This window comes from Grampus griseus (genome assembly GCF_964374135.1).
Source record: "Grampus griseus genome assembly, chromosome: 1".
NCBI classification, from domain to species: Eukaryota; Metazoa; Chordata; class Mammalia; order Artiodactyla; family Delphinidae; genus Grampus; species Grampus griseus.
In genome coordinates, this window is record NC_139017.1 from 135,410,925 (window position 1) to 135,433,561 (window position 22,637).

At 41.4% G+C, this 22,637-nt stretch overlaps 1 protein-coding gene across 1 annotated transcript in view; it reads left to right on the forward strand.

Annotated features, from left to right (window-relative positions):
• DAB1 (DAB adaptor protein 1) overlaps positions 1 to 7,572 on the forward strand; it is a gene marked incomplete at both ends in the record, with an annotated part of 276,391 nt that extends 268,819 nt beyond the window's left edge. The window contains one exon of the mRNA XM_082670059.1: positions 7,528 to 7,572. Within this exon, the coding sequence (XP_082526185.1) occupies positions 7,528 to 7,572 (45 nt within the window). The remainder of the gene's footprint in view (positions 1 to 7,527) is intronic.
• Between the last annotated feature and the right edge of the window lie 15,065 nt (positions 7,573 to 22,637).

A 22,637-nucleotide genomic window follows, 5' to 3' on the forward strand; every position in this document is an offset into this window, starting at 1 on the left:
AGAGCCAGGACCCACTCCTGACCACCAGGAAGCTACTCAGGACAGGCCATCCTGCTTATGGCAGAGAGCGGGTACCAGCAACCTCAGTGCCCTCCTCTGCTACCTGACAAGGTCGAGAAAGGTGAACTAAATCTGCCAAGCAGATGATTGTACCCATTATTATTGGGGAAGTGCAGAATTGATCAGGACATGTGCAGACCCCCTGGGAACTCAGAGTGTGCACCTCTGTGTTCACCAAGTGGGTTTCAGCACCCGAGACCCCTGGAAGCGAGTGCGTTTAGCAGCAACTTCAGTCTCTAAGGCATCATCATTAAATTCATCTGTATTCTGAAGACTTTCCTACTCTGAAGGCCAGAGTTTCAGGCTGAAAGCTTTATTGTTTCCCTTTCCTCTGAATAAAAAGGAAAGGAAGACTCCTGTCCCTTGTTAAAATTCCTTATGTCATATGAGCTCACTTATTACGTGTTACAGTCCCATGATGTTGATGTTACAAACCCCATCGTACAGATGAAGAAACTGAGGCCCAGGTGAAAAGCCTTCTTCAGTTCATACAGGTAGTTAGGAAGTTGCTGGGGTCTTTGTGGCTCTAAACCCCATGCCTTTTTCATGGATTCAGGTGGAACTTTGAGTTCTTACAGCCTTATTTCCACTCCCTGGTTACCATCACCTTTTTCATTTTATCAGGCCAGGAGATGTTAGACCCTGCTGAGCTAGGCCCAAGTGTTCGGGCTTAAAGACCCTGAGGTTGAAGTTGCTGCCTCGGCAGGGCAATGCTGAGGACCTCAAGCTTTGGCTCACCTCCTAGCTGCAGTCTGACCCCCAGCTTGGCTCGGCATGGCTCTTACCCCCAGGCTCCCAGGAGGGGCAGAGATGGGCTTGCTCAGCAGCTAGATTGCACGGCGCGTGACCTCACGTCCAAGACCACCTTTCTCAGCGTGCCACGTCTTCTCCCCACTCATCATTTGTTTTGGACATACCTTTGCTCCATGTGGCCAAGCTTTCCAGAAACAAACACAATGAAAATTAAAGGGATGCAAAGTCATAAGCACAATTTAGGTGGCTTTTCCAAAGGGGCTCATTATAATGTGGGATTGGAAACTATATGCCTTTATACTTCAAGCCAGACGGGTGGAGATAGGTAGGGAAAGTGAGGGAATAAGCACAGAAAGGGGAGTCCAGACCCTGGGCTGCCCTCCTGGCTCTCTACTGATTCCTGCGGACTTTGGGGGGGAAAAAAAAACCCTCCCATCTGGGGGCCTCCATTTCTTCCTGTAGGAAAGGAACCGTCGGATCGATGGCCTTTCTTGCTTTGACATTTTACAAAAGGGGTCATTGTGGCAGTGGAGAGGACAGTGGGCTTAGGAAAGAGCTGGGTGTGTTTACATGAAACGCTCAGGAAAACAAATCTAATCTACAGTGGCCGAAAGCAGGTCCGTGGTTGCCGCACTGGAGTGAAGGGTTGACTGAGCAGGACCCCGAGGGCGTTTCTAGGGCGAGGAAATGCTGTATAGCCTGATTGCTCTGGGGAGGGCCAGATGGGTGGATATGTTTCTCACAACTCATCCAACTGTACACTTAAAATGGGAACATTTCACCTTATGGAAATCACACCCCAACGAAGTTGATTTAAAAATAAGAAGAGGTAAATTCATAGAGATGGAAAGTAGATCAGAGGTTAGTTACCGGGGGTTGGGGGTCAGGGGTCAGGGGGACTAGCAAGTCACCGCTTAATGGGTACAGAGTCTATTTGGGGTGAAGAAAGAGATTTAGAAATAATGGTGATGGTTACACACATGATGAGTGTGATGAATGTCCCTGAATTGTATGCTTAAACATGATTAAAATGGCAAATGCTTTGCTCTAAATATTTTACTGCAATACAAAAGCTAAAAAAATAACAAAGCTGGCTATATCCCAGCTCTGCCCTATGCTGGCTGAGTGACCTTGGGCCAGTCACCAAACTCTGGGGAACCCTGCTTCTTCCCTGTAAATGGAGATAGGAATACCCAGGGTACAGACTCTGCGATGCCCAAATGAGACCATGTATGTGATCGAGGAATCCCCTTTAGAGGCTGTAAAGGTTTCTGTAAATATAAGCTATTATTACTCTAAATCTGTGATTCCACTTGACTTCTGTACGTGAGCTCATACTTCATACTTAAAGTCACCTGCAAACACGTGGAAGTCTCTGCCACCCACAGGGCCCTCCAACCAGATCCTTTAGATTAACCCCGCATTCTCTCTACACAGTTTCCCAAGGCGGATCCTGTGCCATTATTAGGTTTCCTAACAGCCCAGTTAATGCTATGAAGTAGTGTCTATGAAGGAGATGGACTTTGGAAAGCCACCTACAGGTGATTTTTAGGCCTAAAACCATCTTCTATAAAGGAAGGATAGAGCCACATGCCCAGACATAAGAAACGTAACCGTTTTTGGAGTACCTCCTCCTTGCCAGGCTCTGTGCCAGACAGTCAATGTGTATTTTCTCCTTCAATCCTCAATGAGGATTTCTAGACTCATTTTACAGACGAGAAAACCGGAACCCAGAAGGGTTAAGTAACCTACACGGAGTTTTTTTTGTTTTTGTTTGGGTTTTTGTGGTACGCGGGCCTCTCACTGTTGCGGCCTCTCCCATCGCGGAGCACAGGCTCCGGATGCGCAGGCTCAGCGGCCATGGCTCACGGGCCCAGCCGCTCCGCGGCATGTGGGATCCTCCCGGACCAGGGCACGAACCCGTGTCCCCTGCATCGGCAGGCGGACTCTCAGCCACTGCGCCACCAGGGAAGCCCTACACGGAGTTTTAAGGTTACTAAGTAGGTGACAGTGAGAAAGAGAACAGCAGCCTGACAGCCAAGAGCTGGGCCCTTGGTGTTCTGTTGAACATAAACAATTTCACAGAACACCATTGTCCCACAAAGCATTCTGCGACCGTGATGGGTCAAGACACCTCCAGACCACTCGGTAGCCATGGCTGACAGGAACATTGTCCAAATTCCAAAAATGACCAAATATTCTTCTCTCCTGGCTTTAGCCTTGTTCCATGCTACCTGCCTTCCAGATAAGAATTATTAAGGTAATCATACTCCAGCTTCCTGAAAGCATCCAAACCAGAGAGAAGCCTTACTTTCTTGACCCTCCCCCTAAACATCTAATATTAGCCTAAACCTATAAGAAGCCCTTTCTAATCACCTCTTCCAGACTTGCCCGCGGTTCCCCTCGTTGTAATGAGTAATAAACCCAACTTGTTCAAGTGCAGGTGTGTTCGCGGTGGCCTATGGCTGCAGGCAGTAGTTGGCAGTAGGAATACCAGCCTGGATCTGCCCGATTTCCCATCTGTGTGCTTGCACTCTTTCATTGCACCTCCCGGAAAACAGGGTATTCAACTTAAGTCAAAGGGTGGAGAGTTGATTTTTTTTTCATTTTTACTGCATGGTTTCTATCTACTTTGTTGTCCTCTAGAAATGAAGATTATTAATATGTCAGATTCACAAATGAGCTTAAAGTTCAGAAGTGTTTGCCAACTCCCAGTAAGAGAAGCACTTTCATTCACTCATTCACATCCTCATGCTCCGTGTTAGTGGGTGCGCCTGCCAGTTTCCAAGCTTGGGCTCAGAATTTGGAATGCTGACGTGCAAGGTGCAGCGGAGCTCACTGTGTAGAAGGCACCAGGAGATAACATGATGGCAGTGTAGACTCCACAGGGCACTGCTGGAGTCCGGGGCAGAGTGGTCCACGTCACCTACATAGTACAGGAAGCCCTTCTATTTGGGCTGGTTCTGAAAGTATGAACCCCCAGGTGCAGGACGAGGAGAGGTCCTGAAGGTGGAAGGAATTGTCTAAGCAGAGTCTCAGGGATGGGAAATCCCATCATATCGGGGGGACCAGATGTACAGGGAAGAAGGTGCAGCCTAGGAGAGAGAGGAAGTAGATGAGGCCGGATGGGAAGGGGGAGCCACGTTGGAAGGGCCCTGTGGACCATCCTGAGGAGTCTGCGTTATCCTTGGGGGCTTAAGGAGCTGGGAGGGTCGTTCTAAGCAGGAAACTGGCATGACAAAATCCATTTCAGAAAGATCATTGTGACAGAAGCATAAGAATTTTTTTTAAGCATGATGTACGTGACTGGAAGGGTAACTTTTTATTTAAATAAGCTTATTTATTTTTATTTTTGGCTGCATTAGGTCTTCGTTGCTGCGCGTGGGCTTTCTCTAGGTGCGGTGAGCGGGGACTACTCTTTGTTGCGGTGCGCGGGCTTCTCATTGCGGTGGCTTCTCTTGTTGTGGAGCACGAGCTCTAGGCACGCGGGCTTCAGTAGTTGTGTCACACGGGCTCAGTAGTTGTGGCTCGCGGGCTCTAGAGCACAGGTTCAGTAGTTGTGGCGCACGGGCTCAGCTGCTCTGCGGCATGTGGGATCTTCCCGGACCAGGGCTCGAACCCATGTCCCCTGCATTGGCAGGCAGATTCTTAACCGCTGTGCCACCAGGGAAGTCCCAGGAAGGGTAACTTTTGATTCATGGTCTGGAAGGGACATTTATTAGCTCTAATGGACTACGAGACTAATGGGTCTCATGTGCCCAGTGAAGGAGCTTTGACCTTACGCTGTGGATAATGAGGAGCCGTTGAAGGATTTGAAGCAGGGCTGAGATGTGGTCAGATCTGACCAAAGAAAACAAAAAATATCAACAGCGTGTTATGTTCATGTGTGATTCCATTTAGGCTTTTTGGAATGTTGAAAATAGCTTAAAGACCCCGTGGTGACCTTGCCAGAAGTCAGGTCAGAAATTTCTGGATCAAATGATTTCTTAGCTCCCCTCCAGCTCTGACAGCCTAAGATTCTGTAACAAGGAAGGTAAAGCTATTGCCAAAACGTATAATGCATCAGAGTGTCAGACTTTGGGATTATCTGCTGCTTGGGGTTTTACACACCACTGCTCCCCTTCATTTAGTGGGGATAATTGAGAGTTGACTGCAGTCGTTACCACTGTTGTGATGGGTATTTGAAGCTAAATTCCGGCAAGCAGGAGATGTGTGAATATTTATCTCAGCTGCGGAAAGTTAATGCAGTGTGGCATTAATTACCCTGTCTGAGCCTGCTGTCTTCTTCTGTTTTTAGGTGTCATTCTCAGTTGAATAAATTAGTTTCCAAAATTGGAATAAAGCAAATGTAGGGTGAGATCAAGGCAGCCAGACTTCTTAGGGCATCCAAAAAGCAGAGTGAGCGGAGAAAGTCTACCCAGGAAAGATGAAGATGCATCCTTGTAGCCCAGCGGAGGCAAAAGGAAATGTTTCCCAGTAGTGGTACTTCCCTACTTTACCACTCTAGCTTTGCTCCACCCACCTCACACCCAGAACACAAACACACAGTAAAGTTCCATGTTTAACCTTACCACAGGTATTTGAAACATTTCAAGACGTTGGCAGAGAATAGATTAGGTGCTTAATAAATCATCTTGCTATAGATTTTGATTTTTGATTCAATTATGGGAGAATAAAGCCAAGGGAGAGTGTGTTTAGGACAAAGGGATCAGAACCGTGAAAAAAGTAGAAAGTGTATTCTAGACATTCATTCATTCAGCAGACCTTCATTGTGCACCTACAGTGCTGGGTCCGCATGTAAAATGGCAGATGGAATGGGAAAGTGGTACAAGTAGGGCGTGGAAGAATGGGCTTTCCTACTTTCTATCATCAGATATTTGGAAGAAGTGTTACACTTATTCTTTATGTTTCCAAGGCCGGTATGAAGTCCCATGGGTGGAAAGCATCGAGGGACAAATTGGCAGTCTGTTCTTTTACAGAATTGGGTGCCTCAAAGGGTAGGAAGCTCCTTCTTCCTGAAAGAATACAGAGATGATGAGTTCTAGAAGAAGACATCCTGTATCTACCTGATCTCAGGAGTCCTGGATTCTATTCACGGCATGGTTACTAAGTAACCTTGTGACTCTGGGGAAACAAAAGCTCTCTTCGTTGGGCTTTACATTCCTCATCTGTAAAATGATGGGTCTGGACAAAATTATCTTCTAACCCATCCCCACTTTACAATAAAAGTGAGTAGTACAATATATTAAATCCATGACAGGCAGCACAATGACTTTGAGATCACACAACCTCTTTGATTTTCAGTTTTTATCTGCAAAATGAAGATGGAAAGAATATAAACCACTCCCAGGACTGTTACGCAGGTAAAATAAGACATAAGGGTACTTTATAAACTCCAAAACACTCTACGACACCATAGATTGAAGGTTTTTTTGTTTTTGTTTTAATGGCAGCTGTTACAATAGATGAGAAAAAACACTGGACCTTACTTATAGGTCCCATGTCCCAAACTTACTAGCTGTGTGACCATAGACAAACTACTTAACTTCTCTGTGCTTGGTTTCTCCTTTGCAAAAGAGATAAATCACCTGCCTTACAAGGCTGTTGTGATGTTTTCAAAAGACAATGTACTTGAAAATGTCTAGCATGGCGCCAGACACACAGGAGAAGCTATAGAATGCCAGTTCAATCTGTTTCTTCAGGAAAATAAGCAGTTAAAAGGGATCTTTACTCACATGGCAAGAGGCAGGCTAATATGTAAAATATGACAGAATTAAGATGTCACTGTGTCCTTTTAGTTCTGGTACAAATATCCAAGAGTGACAGCAGGAAGGCCAACTTTAATAGAAGGGCCTATGCATGCCTAAGGCCAGAATATTGACGTGATCTGCTTGGCCAGTGCACCCTGGGCCACTTCAACAGGAGCTGACGTCTGAAGCGATTTCAACAAGGCCAAACACCATTTCCCATCTACATTTGGACTGGAGGTTTGCTGTGTCATATGTTGGTGAAAACCCTTGTGTATGTCTTAGGACAGCCCCATGGGTGCAGGCAAGTGACCCGCCAAACCTCACACAGCTGAGTGGATCGAAACAAGTTCGAGAAGCTTTTAAGTAAGAGCTAACGGCACGATTGCCATTTCTCTCATTGTAAAATGCACCCAGTCATCACTGCTTGTAGAAACCAAAGAGCGGTTTGAGATGGAAGTTCAGCAACCTCAAGTGGATTTCATAAAACCGTGTTGGAAAAATGTTCACTTGACTCATGGTCATTGTTACCATGTTCTGAAGACCTGTTCCTGCTGAGTACTGTGCTAGAGGCTTTATATATATTCTCTCTAATTCTCTCAAGAACCATGTAGGATAAACAGTATTATTCCCATTTTGTGGTTGGGGAAACTGAAGCTCAGAAAGTGTAAGTATCTTGTCCATATCACACAGCTGGTCCAACTCTGTCTACTAGACCCTGCGATTTCCCTAACAGGCAGTCAGGCTCAGCTTGAAAACCAGGGGCAAAACTGGGTGAGTTGTTCTTCTTAAGGATAAAAAAGATACCAAAATGATACGCACCATGACTGAATAATCCCAAAATAACCTAAGGTCATTCATCATAAACTGTCACCTTTCTGTTCTAATCCCAAACCCTCCTTCCCATGCTGTCTCAGAAAATCCTATCCGGAAAAGAGCAGATCTCACTTTGTCCCTCTGTCCATAGGAGCTGGAGCCTCTTTATGCGCAGATCAACAAATCTAAGAAATAGCATCAATGCGGGCTTGTGGCGGGTGCTTCAAGACTGGCATGGAAATCAGCATCGCGACAGGCTCTCTTGTATTCTTTCACCTCACCTCATCCCACGAAGAAATTCACGATTGCCCAATGGAACTCGTTTGGAAGAGGGAACTAAGAGTTTTTGGCAACCACTGGCAGATATCTATGGCAGCACAAAAACAAACACACAAAAGCATAAAACATCATACCCAACATTAAATCACAAATCAAGCAAATGCTTATTTGACAGAGAGTCTAAGCTCTCTTAACACGTGGGTTTAAGATGACCCAGTATGCGAAACCATAGTTCTCTTTTCATTTCTCTACCGGTTGGCCACTGTAAAGACATCAAATTTGGAGTGACAGAACTCAGAGAGTTACATCAGGGTTGGCACTGACGTCATTTAGGCAAAAGTAAGAGGTCTCTGTCACCACAATATCATCATCCGTATGCCTTTCCAAATAGGATGATGTATTCACATCACTCCACAAGGCCTGGTCTGCCATTTTTTCCCCTTTCCTTTCTTTGTCATGTTTGAAAATTAATGGGTGTACAAATTTTTGTATTGCTTTTGACTTTTTTTAGATATTGGTGAAGAAATCGAACTGGGAAAAAAAAAAACCTCACATGAAATGAATTCACTTGAAATCACAAGACAGATGAGTGGTTGATGATTCTTTTTGATCAAGAATGTTGCCAAAACAACCCCTTAGCTCTTCTGCATCCTGGTGAAGAAAGACAGCTTTCGGTTTAACGTTCACTCTGTGAGTAGGAAAGGACATCGAATCCCATTGATGAGAAAGATGAAAAAGGCATCTGATTTCCTCAGAAGCTCTAAACTCTAAGTCCAATAAAATGAGATTTTTTATTTTTCCGATATCTTGCTGCTGTGATGCTATGCAGACAGTGTCTTCTCCACGTGCCATTTTCAAAGAAAAGTCATTTGCCAAATAATTATGGTACAATCCTGGTAATGTGGTTTGAGATCTTAAAAAATGACTTTCTAATGGAACAATAGTGACATGAATATTCAGAGTAACAAACTGATTCCGTGGTCACAATGGTTCATCTCTATCTCTTTTTTCTACATCAGAAAATTCAAATGGGATTTTTATTTTATAACTTGAAACAAAAAAAGCTTACCATGAAACTCTTTAAATATTTAAGGGAAATGGCTTTAAGGAGTTCTAATGAAAAAAAATTGCCAGTTTTTTTTTGTAAATATAGATGTTAATGAAAATGCTTTTTAATAATGCCATTACACTGTAGAGAAGGTAGCAGATTGAGTGAAAGATGTGACAAACTTGATGGATGGGGCTCACTTTCCAGAGGTTACTCTGGAGCGTATGGTAGGAAGCTGGAGTTCAGGGGCAGCAGGCAGGAGCAGTCGTCCAATCAGCAGCTAGTGATCAGGAAAGGAGCGCGTGACTCCATCAGCTAATAATCTAAGCCTTTCCGCGAGAGTACCGGCCCTCTGCATAAAACAAGAAAGAGACAGTTCACGCTCTGAAGGCCTGTGAACTGAAACTCCAGTTTCAGATTCTGAAACTCCCTCCCACTTCTCCACTCCCAGCGACCCCCGTAGACATCATTGGACTGTTTGTACGTGAAACAGAAGAGTTTAAGCTTCCTTTTTTTACATTTATGAGACAAAAAGTGCAGTGTTCGGTTCGTATGTTTAGCACATGATTTTCATAAAGAATCTATATATTTTTTGCCCTACAGAGAATTGTTCTACAGGTCAAATGTGTTTTCCTGATGTTCCTATGCAGTTACAGTATGTTGAATTTAGTGGTTTAACACTAAGAAGAAAACTTTAAAAAATCATGTGATGAATTGGATTGGGGGTGGGGGTGATTATTCTCACTTGGTTTTAAAATTTGAAAAGTAGGATTTACCTTGATATGAATGACTTCAATTGGCCTGTGTACTTTGATTCTTCATATCAATAGAAACTAAAATGGTTTGGAAGAAGGTATACTTGGTGACCAAGAAAAAAAGTGATAAGTCAAGGTGATTGTTAACTGTTTGAAGCCCAAGTTTTACACTATCAGGTCACTGGAATCTGAATGTTTTCCAGTTAACCGGAAAAATGTCCATTACAGAATAGATGTAAGCGTCACCCTAATGTGCAAAGTCTAAAGAACCCGAAACGTGAAAAGGGCCATTTACCTTCCTCTGTAGCTGTCACATGTTGGTCGACATGATTTCTTCAGGAATGTGCATACCTTTGATGAGTTGATCCTTCCACATGAAGGGGAAAATGGGAAAGGTGTGATAACCATGAGAGCTGTCCTGAGACCAGTTCAACTGTGTTTTCTGAGGATTTGATGAGATAGGCAGTTCCCATGGGGAAATGACTTAAATCGCTCTGTTGTCCATGATTCTGATTCTAAACCAGTGGTGCTATCTTCTCCCTCAATATGGCTGTCTTGAGTTTGTCTTGCAGTATCACACCCTTCCACTGATTCCGTGGGTTGCTTCTGACACATTCAAAGTGAACTCTGGCTGATGTTGCTATTTCAGGTACACCGTATGGAGCTCATTTCATAGAAGAAAGTGACAGCCCAGTGGACTTGTCATCATTCACTGAATGTGCTTGAACATGTAACTGGCTCTGAACTTAAAGAAGATGGCCCCTGTGATGCGTTAAAGTGAGCAGAATAAAGTCAAGATTTTAAACTGCCATCCATGTTAGCATTGGCAGAATTCTGCTGTTTAATAAGCACTGTTTGGGGAACTCAGAACCACCGTATCCTATCCCAGGAATACAGTGAAATTTCCACATAAGAGCTGAGGTGCCAATACCAAAAGGCCATGGGGGAGTCTGCACAGTTCCAGTCAGATTGGTAGAAAATCCACATGTACAACTGTTAATTCCTCATTCTTCACTAGCACGAAATTTGTCACTTTAAATTTTGAAACCAGGGAAACACCACCTGTCATTCTGTCCCCATTCCCCATAGCTCTCCGACCTTTACATGCCGCAAGACTTTTTTGATAATTCGTACTCATCCCAGTGTCTACTGAAACCCCATCACGTAATGTACCGGGCACCTTCTTAAAAAAAAAAAAAAAATGTTTACTCTGTGGGTTTGGTTCATTTCAATTTCTGCGTTCTGACACATATTTTTTTAATAAAGATGAGAAAGAGAAAATGACTGTTGCAGTACATTTCTAGACCTACTTTAACTTTACCTCAGATGACAGTTTGTTAACATATATGGACACATTATTTTTAACTTTATGTACAATGCATTCAGCAGAACAGCAAAATTTTTAGAAATTTTCCATTAATTTCTGTAACACTCCATGTAAAACTGTTACAAATAAACATGTTTGAGAACAACAGTTTAGCCTGGCTTTATTCCACAAGCTTCTACCGGATATTCAGGTGAGGGATCGGAAGAGGAAATTGCTTCTCTCAAAGCTGCCATCAGACCAGGTGAAGGCCTCTGTTTTCCTGGCACTGGGCCAGAAAAAGCGAGCTTCATTGAGGAGTTAGATCAGTTTGTCTTCCGTTGAATTCAGGTACTGGCTCCGCTTGGAAAATCAGCCACAGCGTGGAATGAGGAGGATGTTGTCAGAAAAAGCACACCACGTATAGATGCAGTGTTTGGACCACATTTAGCATATGGGACTTTCAAAGTTGGGAAAGACCCCAGGATTCACCCTATGGATTTGTGTCTTCTACTAAAAAAAAAATAAAATAAAAAATAAACAGAAAACCTGCTAAACGGTTGGAAGACCAAACTTAACCTAGACTCTCAAAGCCCCATAGTTCATTTCAAGAGCATCTGCTTTAAGGGACTCAAACAAGGAAGCATTGATCTTCCTTCACATTCCCCACACACTCCACACAAAAAACATAAAAGGAAAAGAAGTCTGAAGCTGGACCTTGACTTATATTGAAGAACAGAAAAAAGCACGTGTGTGTATTTATGTGTGTATGTGTGTGTGTGTCATTTTTATTTCCTCTTGTTATTAAATCACTTGATTGATCCAGTAATCAGCCAGCATACAGATTATAATTAGGTCATTGAGATGCCAAAAAGCACCTCTGTTTAGGAATGGTTATGTTAATGGTTGTATAAACACATGCCCTCAATCTGGCCTCCTTAAACAGGAAGTATAAAACAGATGTTACCAACAACTTTGAGAAAATGAGAGAATGGATTCCAGCAAAATAAATTTAGGCCAAATAGAAGAAACAACTTTCATACAGTAAGAAATGCTCACTCTTGGACGGAATTGTTAGAAAATGTTACAGAAGTCTTTCTGGATAAGAGCACCTCATACTTGTTGAGCAGCCAATATGTGCCCGATAGATGCTCCCTGCTGTATGGCCATTGCCTCATTTAATCTTCTAAACAGTAGACGTTATCCCCAATTTATATATCAAGAAACTGAGACTTGGAGAGATCGAATAACTTCTTCAGCTAGCAGATGGTAGAGTTAAAGTTTAAATTTCGAGTCTCTTTACTCATAGTTGATTTTAATTTTTTTAAAAGCTGGATATTCACCCTTTTAAATAATTCTACATGGTCTTGTTGAAAAGCCTGACCTTCTATGCCTCTTCGCGAACCTCTAGTTGATCTTTGATAAATAAGTTCAATTTCTAACTTCCTCCAGTTTAAGTAAAAATTTAAAAACATTAAATCTTAGTATCTTAAGTATGTTGCCAACTGTTGTAGTTTCTTCTGTAACTGGCACTTTTGAAATGGTATGTGTCTGAGGGATAAAAAAATATACCTTTTTGACCAAGTAGTTCAAGTTTAGCTGAAAACAAGCACTGGTGATTTACTTTTCCAACCTAACTGAATCTTAAAGAAGTGACAAATTAAAAGGTGTCCTATTTAACTGCTAGGCGGATGCCAAAATAAATCAGGCAGACATACCTGCTTTCATTTTGTGCTTCAGAGCAAACCCTTGTTGTTTTGACAGCAAATGGTTTTTGTTTTACTCAGAATGACAGTAGGAAAAACGCCTAGAATAAAAACAGGTTTCATTGAAATCAACCTTCAAAGCTTTGAAACCTTTTAAAAGATGTTTAAATTCAAGGAAATAGTTAGCAACAGTGCCTGAAAGATAAAAAAAAAAAAAAAAGTAAACAGACGTAAATGGCTTTCAAGCCATTTACTGACGGATTCTCAGTATTTATGTTAAAATAGGGATAATAGCTGCCACTCTTGTGCTGCTCTGTATCTATATGTGTCACTCATTTTCCAGCTGTCATTTCCAAAGTTTTACACAAACCCTGAGAAGAAAAGAAATGTGCTCCCCATTTTATAGCTTAGGAAACTGACACTCAGAGATGTTATAAAACAGCTATCAATGAACAGAGCTGATGAGCTTACCCAGAGGCTGTCATCGTTCCCAGGGTCTGACCTCCAAGTCCCTTTCCTCTCTTCCATGGTCGCTTCTGTCTGCAGGGTTTCTGTGATGTCAAATTGCTCGTGCACGCTCTATAAAATACTCTGAGTGTTTCTGTATTCCATTGCAAGTAGTGTCTGTTAGAAAAATCATACCCGGCATTGCCCAGCTGATTCAGTACAGAAATGGATTCTTCAGTAAAATGACTAGATTTTTGCAGACACAAAAATCCAGTTTTAGTCTCCAAAACAGTGATAACTCTAACCCGATCCAATAAATATTTAATTTCAAAACAAAAACCCTGGCCTTCATTTTATCATCCAAGATACAGAGATCTGAAGAGGGAACCTTTTTGAACAGGTTTTTCTGTTCTTCGTTTGCTGAAGAATATTAATGACTGCCAAGTGGAAACTGTCTAAATATTCTCGCGAAGCAGCAGCCTCTGGTGACTTGGGTTTTTAATCTTCGGAACAACCTCTTGCCATTTCTGTCACTCACGCTGGGGTCACAGCCTGGAGTGGGGAACGAGCAAGGATGTGGGGAGAGGGAATAAGCAGCGATCAGGGCTGGCACCTTGTCAACGATGAAATGCTAAGCTGTCCTTCTTCCTACTGTACTTTTAGCAACCGTACCATGCCTCCTGGGAAGGCACCTTGAAATCTGTCTCATTTCAGATTATAGAAGTCAGTTACCCATAGCTCAGGGCCATGAGCTCAAGTATCTAGAACTTAGTTGTTAAAGAGAAGTTGTTTCTTCTTACCTGTCTTGTACCCTTTCAGACTTTCAAAGGAGATAAAAGAAAGGTGATCAGTGATCACACAGTCCATGTTTATTCTTTTAGAATGAAGCAACATCCTATCATAAACTAAAAGTAAAGGAAACCTTAGTCGATGGTTAGTCCGCTTTCATCAGAAAAGAAACAAGTGATGCAAAAGTTGAGCAGGTTGATACTCGATAGTTTTTTCTTCCTATTGTGCACTAACCTTAGGCAGAACCTGGGAAGTCGAGTATTTGACCAGATCTTCACCCTTTGCTCATCATTTCTCTCTTTTCTTCCAAAAGTGGAGCACACTGTCTTTACTGGCAAGTCAGTATAGAAGTAGCTTCCAGATGTCTCTGAATTCAGAAAAGTCTTGATGGTCTACGGCCATACCACCCTGGATGCGCCCGATTTCATCAGGAAGTCTCCGTAGGTTCTGGCTCCACGACTTTCCAGTTGTTTGACCTCAGACAAGTCACTTAAGCTCACTAACACTCAATTCACTCACATGTAAAACTGAGGCAATAATATCTTCCTCATAAGGCTGCTATGAGGCGTAAATTTGAAAATTTCATACCTGGAACATAGTAAGTGCTCAATACACGTTACCTATTATTAATACTAAAGAAAGAGTGATAACTTTTGTGTATTTTTGTGTTTAATTCTTTATCCTTTCACATCTATTATCCCAGTAACTCTACCAAGTGTGCAGAATGGCAATAAGTGATTATTATCTCTATTTTATTGTCAAAGAAAGGCAAAGAAGTATACACATATCTCTGAAATTTTTTCACTGGCAAACTTTAAAGCAAAAATGTATCATGGATTTATTCATGTAACAAAGAGTTGTTAAGCACATGCTATGTACCAGGTCCTGTGATAAGCAGTGGAGATTCAGAAATGTTTTTAAGATGTGTACATGACTATTCCCACTTCAAGAAGTTCAGATTCTAGTAGGGAGAAGCGGTTAATAGATGAATAAATTATAGTAGGATTAGTGCTGGAAGAAAGGCACAAGCTGATATGGGAATGGTGGGAGCACTGATGGTTGAGTTGGGTCTTAAGAAATGAGTAGGAGTTCATCATGAAGCAGTGGCAGCAGAGGCAAAAGCTTTAGCAGAACTGGCACAGCCAATGAGCGTGGTGTGCCTGGAGTGGCTGTAAATGAAGGGAGAAAATGATGTACTATTTAAGCTATTGAATAACACAGAAAAACCAATTTCTCAATTTATATTTCAGAGCTAGAATAATAAAACATCAAAGAAGTTGTACCAGTTATAGCCTAACCTTTCTAATGATTAATCAGAAATTCCTGAATTAAATAGTAGCATATTAAACACAGCTGTAAACCATGACCAAATAAAGTTGATTCTTGGAATGCGATTAATAGGTCAAGAGAGACTGTCTCATCTTAGTGGATGCCGGAAAGACATCTGATAAAATTCATTATCTTCTTCAAGAAAAACACTGGAAACTAGAATTAGAGAACTTCCTTCACATGATGAAGAACATTAATCTCCAACCAATAGGAAACATAGCAGTGAAACTTGAGGGCATCCCCGTTAAAATCAGATGGAGGCTGTGAGCCATTACCTCTATCATATAACATTCTGAAATTTAAGACAGTGCAATGCACGAATATAAGAAAAATCAGGTATTTAATGTAAAATGAGAAAATTATCAATGTTTGCAGATAATATTTTCTAATAGGAGATATCTACCAGAAGCTGTAAAAACTAATGAAAGAATTAAGGTGATTCGTTTTAAAATAAATATATAAAAATCAATATTTTCTATATTACTATAGATAACTTTTTAGAACACTTAATGGAAAAATAGATTTCATTAATAATAACAACAAGAATAAAATACCCAAGAATAAATTTAATACTGAATATGTAAGATCTAGATATTTTTTTCAATTACAAAACCTTGTCAAAAGGCACAAAGTAACTGAACAAATTCAGGGAGGAAGTTTCAAGATTATAAAAATGTCAGTTCTCCCAAATCAACTTACAACAGTGCAATTTCAATCATAATCTCAATTCTGCATCTTCAACAACATATTCATATTCAATAATATTCTAAAGCATATCTGAAGAGAACAGCATGTGAGAATATTCAAGAAAATGTAATGAGGATAAATGTACTATCAGATCTCAAAACAAAGCTAAAATAGTTTAAAGTTACTGGTATAGGACAAAGAATAACATGATCAGGGAAACAATATAAGCTACAGAAGTTAGCTCAAGAAATGAGTGTCTAATTGATTAATGGATAATTGAAAGTATTCAGATCAGTGGGGATAAAGACTATTCAATAAATGGAAATAGGAAAATAAACACTGTTAGTAAAAGTTAGACTCTTCACACCATATAGTTAATTTAATCCATATAAATTAAATATCAAATGTATCATATGTAGACATCAAAGTATATGAGAAAAAATTAATGAATATTCATGTAGAGGTAGAAAAGGCCCTCATAAGTCTTCTAACACCAAATGCAAAAATATATATACTTATAAAAATATGGAGAGATTTAACTTCATAAAAATTTATGTAAAAAATGCCATAAACAACATTAAAAGGCCATGGAAAAATTAGAAAACTATTTACAGCATACGTTATAAACAAAGCTTTATTATCCTGAATACACAGAAAGCTCCTAAAAGCTTACAGAAGACGTTTATAGAAAAATAACTAAACATGAACAAACAATTCCCAAAGAAGAAATGCAAAGGGCCCATAAGTAAGAGCTAGAAGTAGAAAACAGCAAAATGTTTTATCAATAGGGAGCACATTAACTGAATTACAGTATGATGCAGCGTTTTTAAAAAATGAAATGATTCTAAGTAATCTTATATGAAACAGTGTCAAAGACATATAAGAAGAGTGGGTTTGGTAAGTTCCCATTTCTATTAATAGTATAAAAAATATGTATGTAGGTGTTTATATATCCATAGAAAATTATTATGATGATATTCATGAAACTGCTCATTCATTTAATAAGTATCTATTGAGTGCCTGCTATGTGCCAGGCATTGTTCTATATGCTGGGGAAGTAAAGGCCTTGTTTCATGGAGCAATATGAGGCGCATACTAACCCTGCAGTGAGTAACCCTAGAGAGGGGGGCCCAAGAGGGAGAAAACAAACTTCTCACCTAAACTTTATTGTACTTTTTGAAATTTTATGTTGCTACCTTATGTTTCCAATATTGTTAAGGGCCAAAAAGTATTTCTTTAACTGCATAAATTTTTGTAATCAAAAAAATTCGTCAAGATTGTGTTTTCCTATCAGATTAGCAATGATTCAAAAGGTAATTACCCCTGTGTTGATGAGGATATGAGGAAACAGACACCCTCAAACACTTGGAGCGTTTGATTCAAAGATATTTTTAAATCAAAATCTTTTAAAAGTTGCATAATCTTCAACATGGTAATTCCGTGTCTAAGACTGAAATTTAAAAGACGGAAATTCCCATGATAGTGAACAAATAGATATTGACGTGTTCATCACTTATTATGTGTAATAGAGAAATATTGGAAATCTAAATTTCCATACTATGAGACTGTCTACATATTATAGCTGTAGAATGGGAGGCTATGCCTTCATGGTCAATGATAAGCTCCTTGAAGACAGGGCCATGTCTCTCCCATTTATCTTCAGTATCAGTAAGTATATATCTATGAATGTGGACTGTGCAGTCACTAAAATAATGTTGGAGAACCTATATTTTGTCCCAGGGCTCCCCATGCCATTTTTTCATTAATAATTCAATATAGCAGAGTGTAAAGTCATATGCACATTATGATCTAATTTAGTTGTATAAATATATGTGTTCACGTACATTCACAGAAAAAAGCCTGCAAAAATCAGGTAATAGGATTCATATGACTTCCATTTTATCCTTTGTCCTGAAATATTTGGTTTTGTTTTCCAGTTTCTCTATAATGAATATCTATTACATTTTAAGCAGAAAAAAATGTCATTTTAAGAAAGAAAGAACCATTAGACAAAAGTGCTAATGCTCTTCAGGTGTCATAATAATAGGTAATGTTTGTTGAGTTTTTAATTTGTGCCAGTTACTGTGTGAAATGCTTTACCTATATTATTTCAGCTCATCATCCTCACTGCACTCTATGAGGTTTAAACTACTGTGGTTCCCATTTTACAGATAATAACACAGGCTTAAAGAGAAAGTAGCCAGGTCACAGAAGTAGCTGTTGGAAGGGCTGTGATTCATACCCAGTCTAACTCCAGAACTTGGGTTCTTAAAACACCAATACACCAAGTTGATTCTTCAATTAGCATCAGGACTAAAAGTACCCATTGAACTGTTATTAGAGGTGATTTGGTGACATTGAGCAGTATTGGTTGGAGAAAAGAGATTAGAATCAACAAAACGGACTCGGACACAGAAGCAATTTCTCACTAAGCTTCAGACCCTGCTAATGAAGCAGTTGATGGAGATCCGTCAGTCCCCTTCTCGAAGGAAGCTGATCCTTGGACAAGGTTTAAATGACACACTGTCATCCTCTAAACAGGTTCAAGGGGACCATAAGAAGGGCCAGGTGTCCTGCCCTGCCTGCATTCTTCAAAAGAGGTGAGCATGGTTTGGGGAGGGCTGGACCGTTGTGTTTTTGCGCAGAGACTGAGTCTGCTAACACAGCAGGCACAAAATTCCACTCTGAAAACCAAAGCTATTTTAGGGATCACGGCAATTGGTAAGATGGGCTAAGAAGAACGCCCAGGGATTCTTATTTCCAAGCCCCTGCAGTCTGCGTCCCTTCTCATTGCTGGCACAGCGCCAACATACCCCACCTTCCCCGCCCCAAAAGGTCATGACGTGACCAAAGGGAAGCAGTCTAAGTCCACCTATGAAACCCCTTGTTCATCACTTACAACTTGATTATAGTGTTGCTTTATTTAGAAGGCGCATTTTTTCTGTTTTCCCAAATATAAAAATTAAAAGTAGAGTAAAAATAAAATATATAACTATAAAACTCTTATAAGTTTGCTCCTAACCCTGCTCTCTCTGCCAACTTATTTTGCCATTGGTTTTGTAAATTTGTATTTAATATTAAATTTAAATTCTATGTATTTTTGAATTACATAGAAGTCATAAATATATTCTTAATATAATAATGTTAACATTACATAGGAAACTAACTCTTGACCCTCCTTGTTCCCTTCCCAGAGAAAACCAGTTATCCATTGTCTCTTCTTCTAGATTCTTCTAAGTATTTACACTCACAAATGTTCACTACAGAAATATACAGTTTTACCTTATAGGACAGCAGTCCCCAACCGTTTTGGCACCAGGGACGGTTCTATGGAAGACAATTTTTCCACAGACCGGGGTAGGGGAGATGGTTTCAGGATGATTCAAGCGTATTACATTTATTGTGCACTTTATTTATATTATTATTACATTGTAATATATAATGAAATATACAGTTCACTGTAATGCAGAATCAGTGGGAGTCCTGAGCTTGTTTTCCTGCAATTAGATGGTCCCATCTGGGGGTGATGGGAGACAGTGACACCCGACGTGTGTTGCTTATGTCCAGTCTACTCGGTAATCTCGTTTTGGTTGCTGTCACTGCAGAAAACCCGGCTTCACAAAGATAGGATGTTGGAAATGGAAGCAGCCTTTTCAGTGCTTTTGTCGCAATCTCACGATATTCCGCCTTGACTTTCATCCAGAACGTATGGAGATTGGAAGTTGTCTCAAACATACTTTTAAGGCCACCGTCATTTGCGATCGCGAGCAGTTGATCCTCTTCTAGCACGGACAAAGTCGATTCACCTGGCTTATTCACAAATGGGTCAGGGATCCATTCCTTCCCAGTTTGGGGGTCTTCTGTGGTTGGGAAGTAATGCTCAAACTCTTTTGAAAGCTGAGATAGGTGATCGTGCACCAGCTGGGAGAAAGAAGGCCCTGGCTCAGTCTCTTTCAAAATCTCTGCTAATGTTTGGAACATGTCAAAAATCCCAGTGTTCACTCGTCACCCCCATAATTCCAGTTTGGCTTTGAATGCAGCCACTCTATCTGCCGACTTGGACACAGTGGTTATTCTCCCCTGAAGGGACAGTTTGAGTTTGTGGAGCAGATTGAATATGTCACACGAGTAAGCAAGTTTTGCGACCCATTCTATGTCACTGAAATGTGCTGCCAGTGGTGACTGTTTCTCTAAAAGAAATCTCTGGAGCGGCTCTCGTAACTCAGAAACTGGCCATTGATCTACCTTTAGAAAGCCATCTCACTTCTGTGTGTAAGAGAAGACGTGTGTGCTCTGCACCCATCTCCTCACAGAGCTGCGCAAACAGACGTGAGTTAAGGGCACGTACCTTAGTGTGGTTGATAATTTTAATGACATCCTGCAAAACGTTAACTTCAGGTGACATTTTTCAGCTAGCCAGCATTTCTCTATGGATGACACAGTGCGTAGACTCACACGCAGAAGTGACCTCTTTGACCCGAGTAGTGAAACCAGAAAGCCGTCCGGTCACGGCAGCTGCGCCGCCCATGCATATACCAACACAAAATGACTCATTCAGTTTTCCTGATATGTAATCATTCAAAGACTTGAACACTTCTGCAGCTGTGGTGTTGGTTGGCAACGAAAGTGCACATAACATATCCTCATGCATATCCTCCTGAAAAATATATCACACAAAAACAAGCATTGTTGCCTTGTTGTCAACATTGGCAGACTTGTCAACCTGTATTGCATACCACGGTGACTCATTAATCCTCTCTCACAATTGTGCCGCAATATACTCTGCTATTTCATCAATTTGTCTACTTATGATGCTAGCCGAGAGAGGAACACGTGCCACCTTTTGAACTGCAGCCTCTCCTAAAAGTTCACAACAGATGTCCTTAGCAGCAGGCAGGATCAACTCTTCACCAATAGTAAAGGGCTTCTTAGCTTTAGCAATGCAGCTAGACACTAAGAATGACGCTGTCAGTGCAGACACATTTGATGAAGTGGTGGCCTTCAATAACTGCTTCTGTCCTTCGTGTTCACGTTTTTTTCTTTTGAAAAACTCCAAAGACTTGTCTTTTAATGCAGGTTGCTTGGTCTCCGTGTGGCAAAGCAGTTTTGAAGGTTTCATGGCTTCGCTGGATAGCCAGTTGCCACGTATTATACAAGTGGGCTTGGAGAATGTGAATCGCCTGTTGCAATGAACCTGTAATTTAAGTAGGACTCTTGGTATTTTCTTTTAAATGCAACTTTCTTTTTGTTGGCAGTCATAGAGTTTTCTGCTGTCTCATCATTGGGTCTTTCCCCCTTTTCAAAGAAGCTCTCCAGCGACATCTGTTTTTTACTCATTTTGGCTAGGGTTAGCTTGTGGGCTTACCAAAACCGTGACTGAGACACGTGCGCAGTGCGGGAAAGAGGCGAGGATGGAAGTGGTAAATAGAATAATGGGCGGGCCACGCACAAACTAAGTGTCGGATTCTGACTTAAATCCTGCCACCAGATGCAGCTGTACAACTGAAGTACATCAACTCACTTGCCACTCTAAAGCCTGCCACCAGATGTAGCTTAATTGTCACTTCCCACTCACTAATAGGGTTTTGATATGTCTGCGAGCAATTGATTTACTATGGTCTCTGTGCAGACAAACCTCTCTGTTGATGATAATCTGTATTTGCAGCCGCTCCCCAGCGCTGGCATCACCGCCTCAGCTCCACCTCAGATCATCAGGCATTAGATTCTCATAAGGAGCGCGCAACCTAGATCCCTCGCATGTGCAATTCACAGTAGGGTTCTCGCTCCTATGAGAATCTCATGCCGCCGCTGATCTGACAGGAGGCGGAGCTCAGGCTGTAACGTGAGCGATGGGGAGCGGCTGTAAATACAGATGAAGCTTGGCTTGCTTACCCACCACTCACCTCCTGCTATGCAGCCTGGTTCCAAACAGGCCACGGACCAGCGCCGGTCCATGGCCCAGGGGTCGGGGACCCCTGTTATAGGAGTATGCTTTTTTAATATATAAGTAGTATGCTATGTATAGAATTTGTTTTTCTTCACAGAACCATGAGTGTGGAATATTATCTCTCGTGTATGCATAAATCAATACAGATAAATGTGTGTGTACATGTGTGTGTATGAAACGGAGGAACAGAATTCTTACTGTAAAGTACACAGATCTTCATTATACAATTCAAATTCCAGCTGCCCACCTCTGTCACATAGTAGCTGTATGATGTTGGGTGAGTTAACCTCTCTGAGCTGTCATATCCTCATCTGTACAATAGAGATGAGAATATCATTGTAATGAGGAAAAAATGAGCTGGCATTTGTAAAGTGCCTGGCACGTGTAAACCCTGTGTTCGTGTCTGTTAAATATGAATAGATTATCTGAGGTCCACAGCTGGTAAAGAGTGGAGGTAGGTCTGGTCTTGCAGGCCCACGTGGCTGCTGGTGCACCGTACACTCCATCATGATCCTCTCTTGGAAGCAGGAGTAACCACTGATCCCCACACTTCCAGTGGAAAGCGGAGGCCCAGCAGAGAAGTGACTCGACATTAGGCTATGGAGTGAGCTGCTGTGATCCTCATGTTCTCTCTTCCAAAGCTTTGCCTGGGCCACCCCACACGGTTGGACTCTCAGCCTCACCCTTTATAACTTCCTGAGCTGCTCCATTGCAAGGGAGAGTGTGGTAGGTAAGGTATCCAGCCTTTCTCCTATAGAGACAGGGTACCCTCAAGGGGCCAGGGAAAAAGTGTTACCTGATCCACCACCACCCACACGTCCTTCTCCAGCCTTTACAGAAGGATTCTGACAGTTCCACCTTGATCACGCATGTCCATCTATCCCCCCTCTCCATCCCACTACCACTGCCGTACAAGCCTCCTAAGTGATAACCTTGTCTTTCCTCTTAAACAGTGTCTGCTAAATATTCCT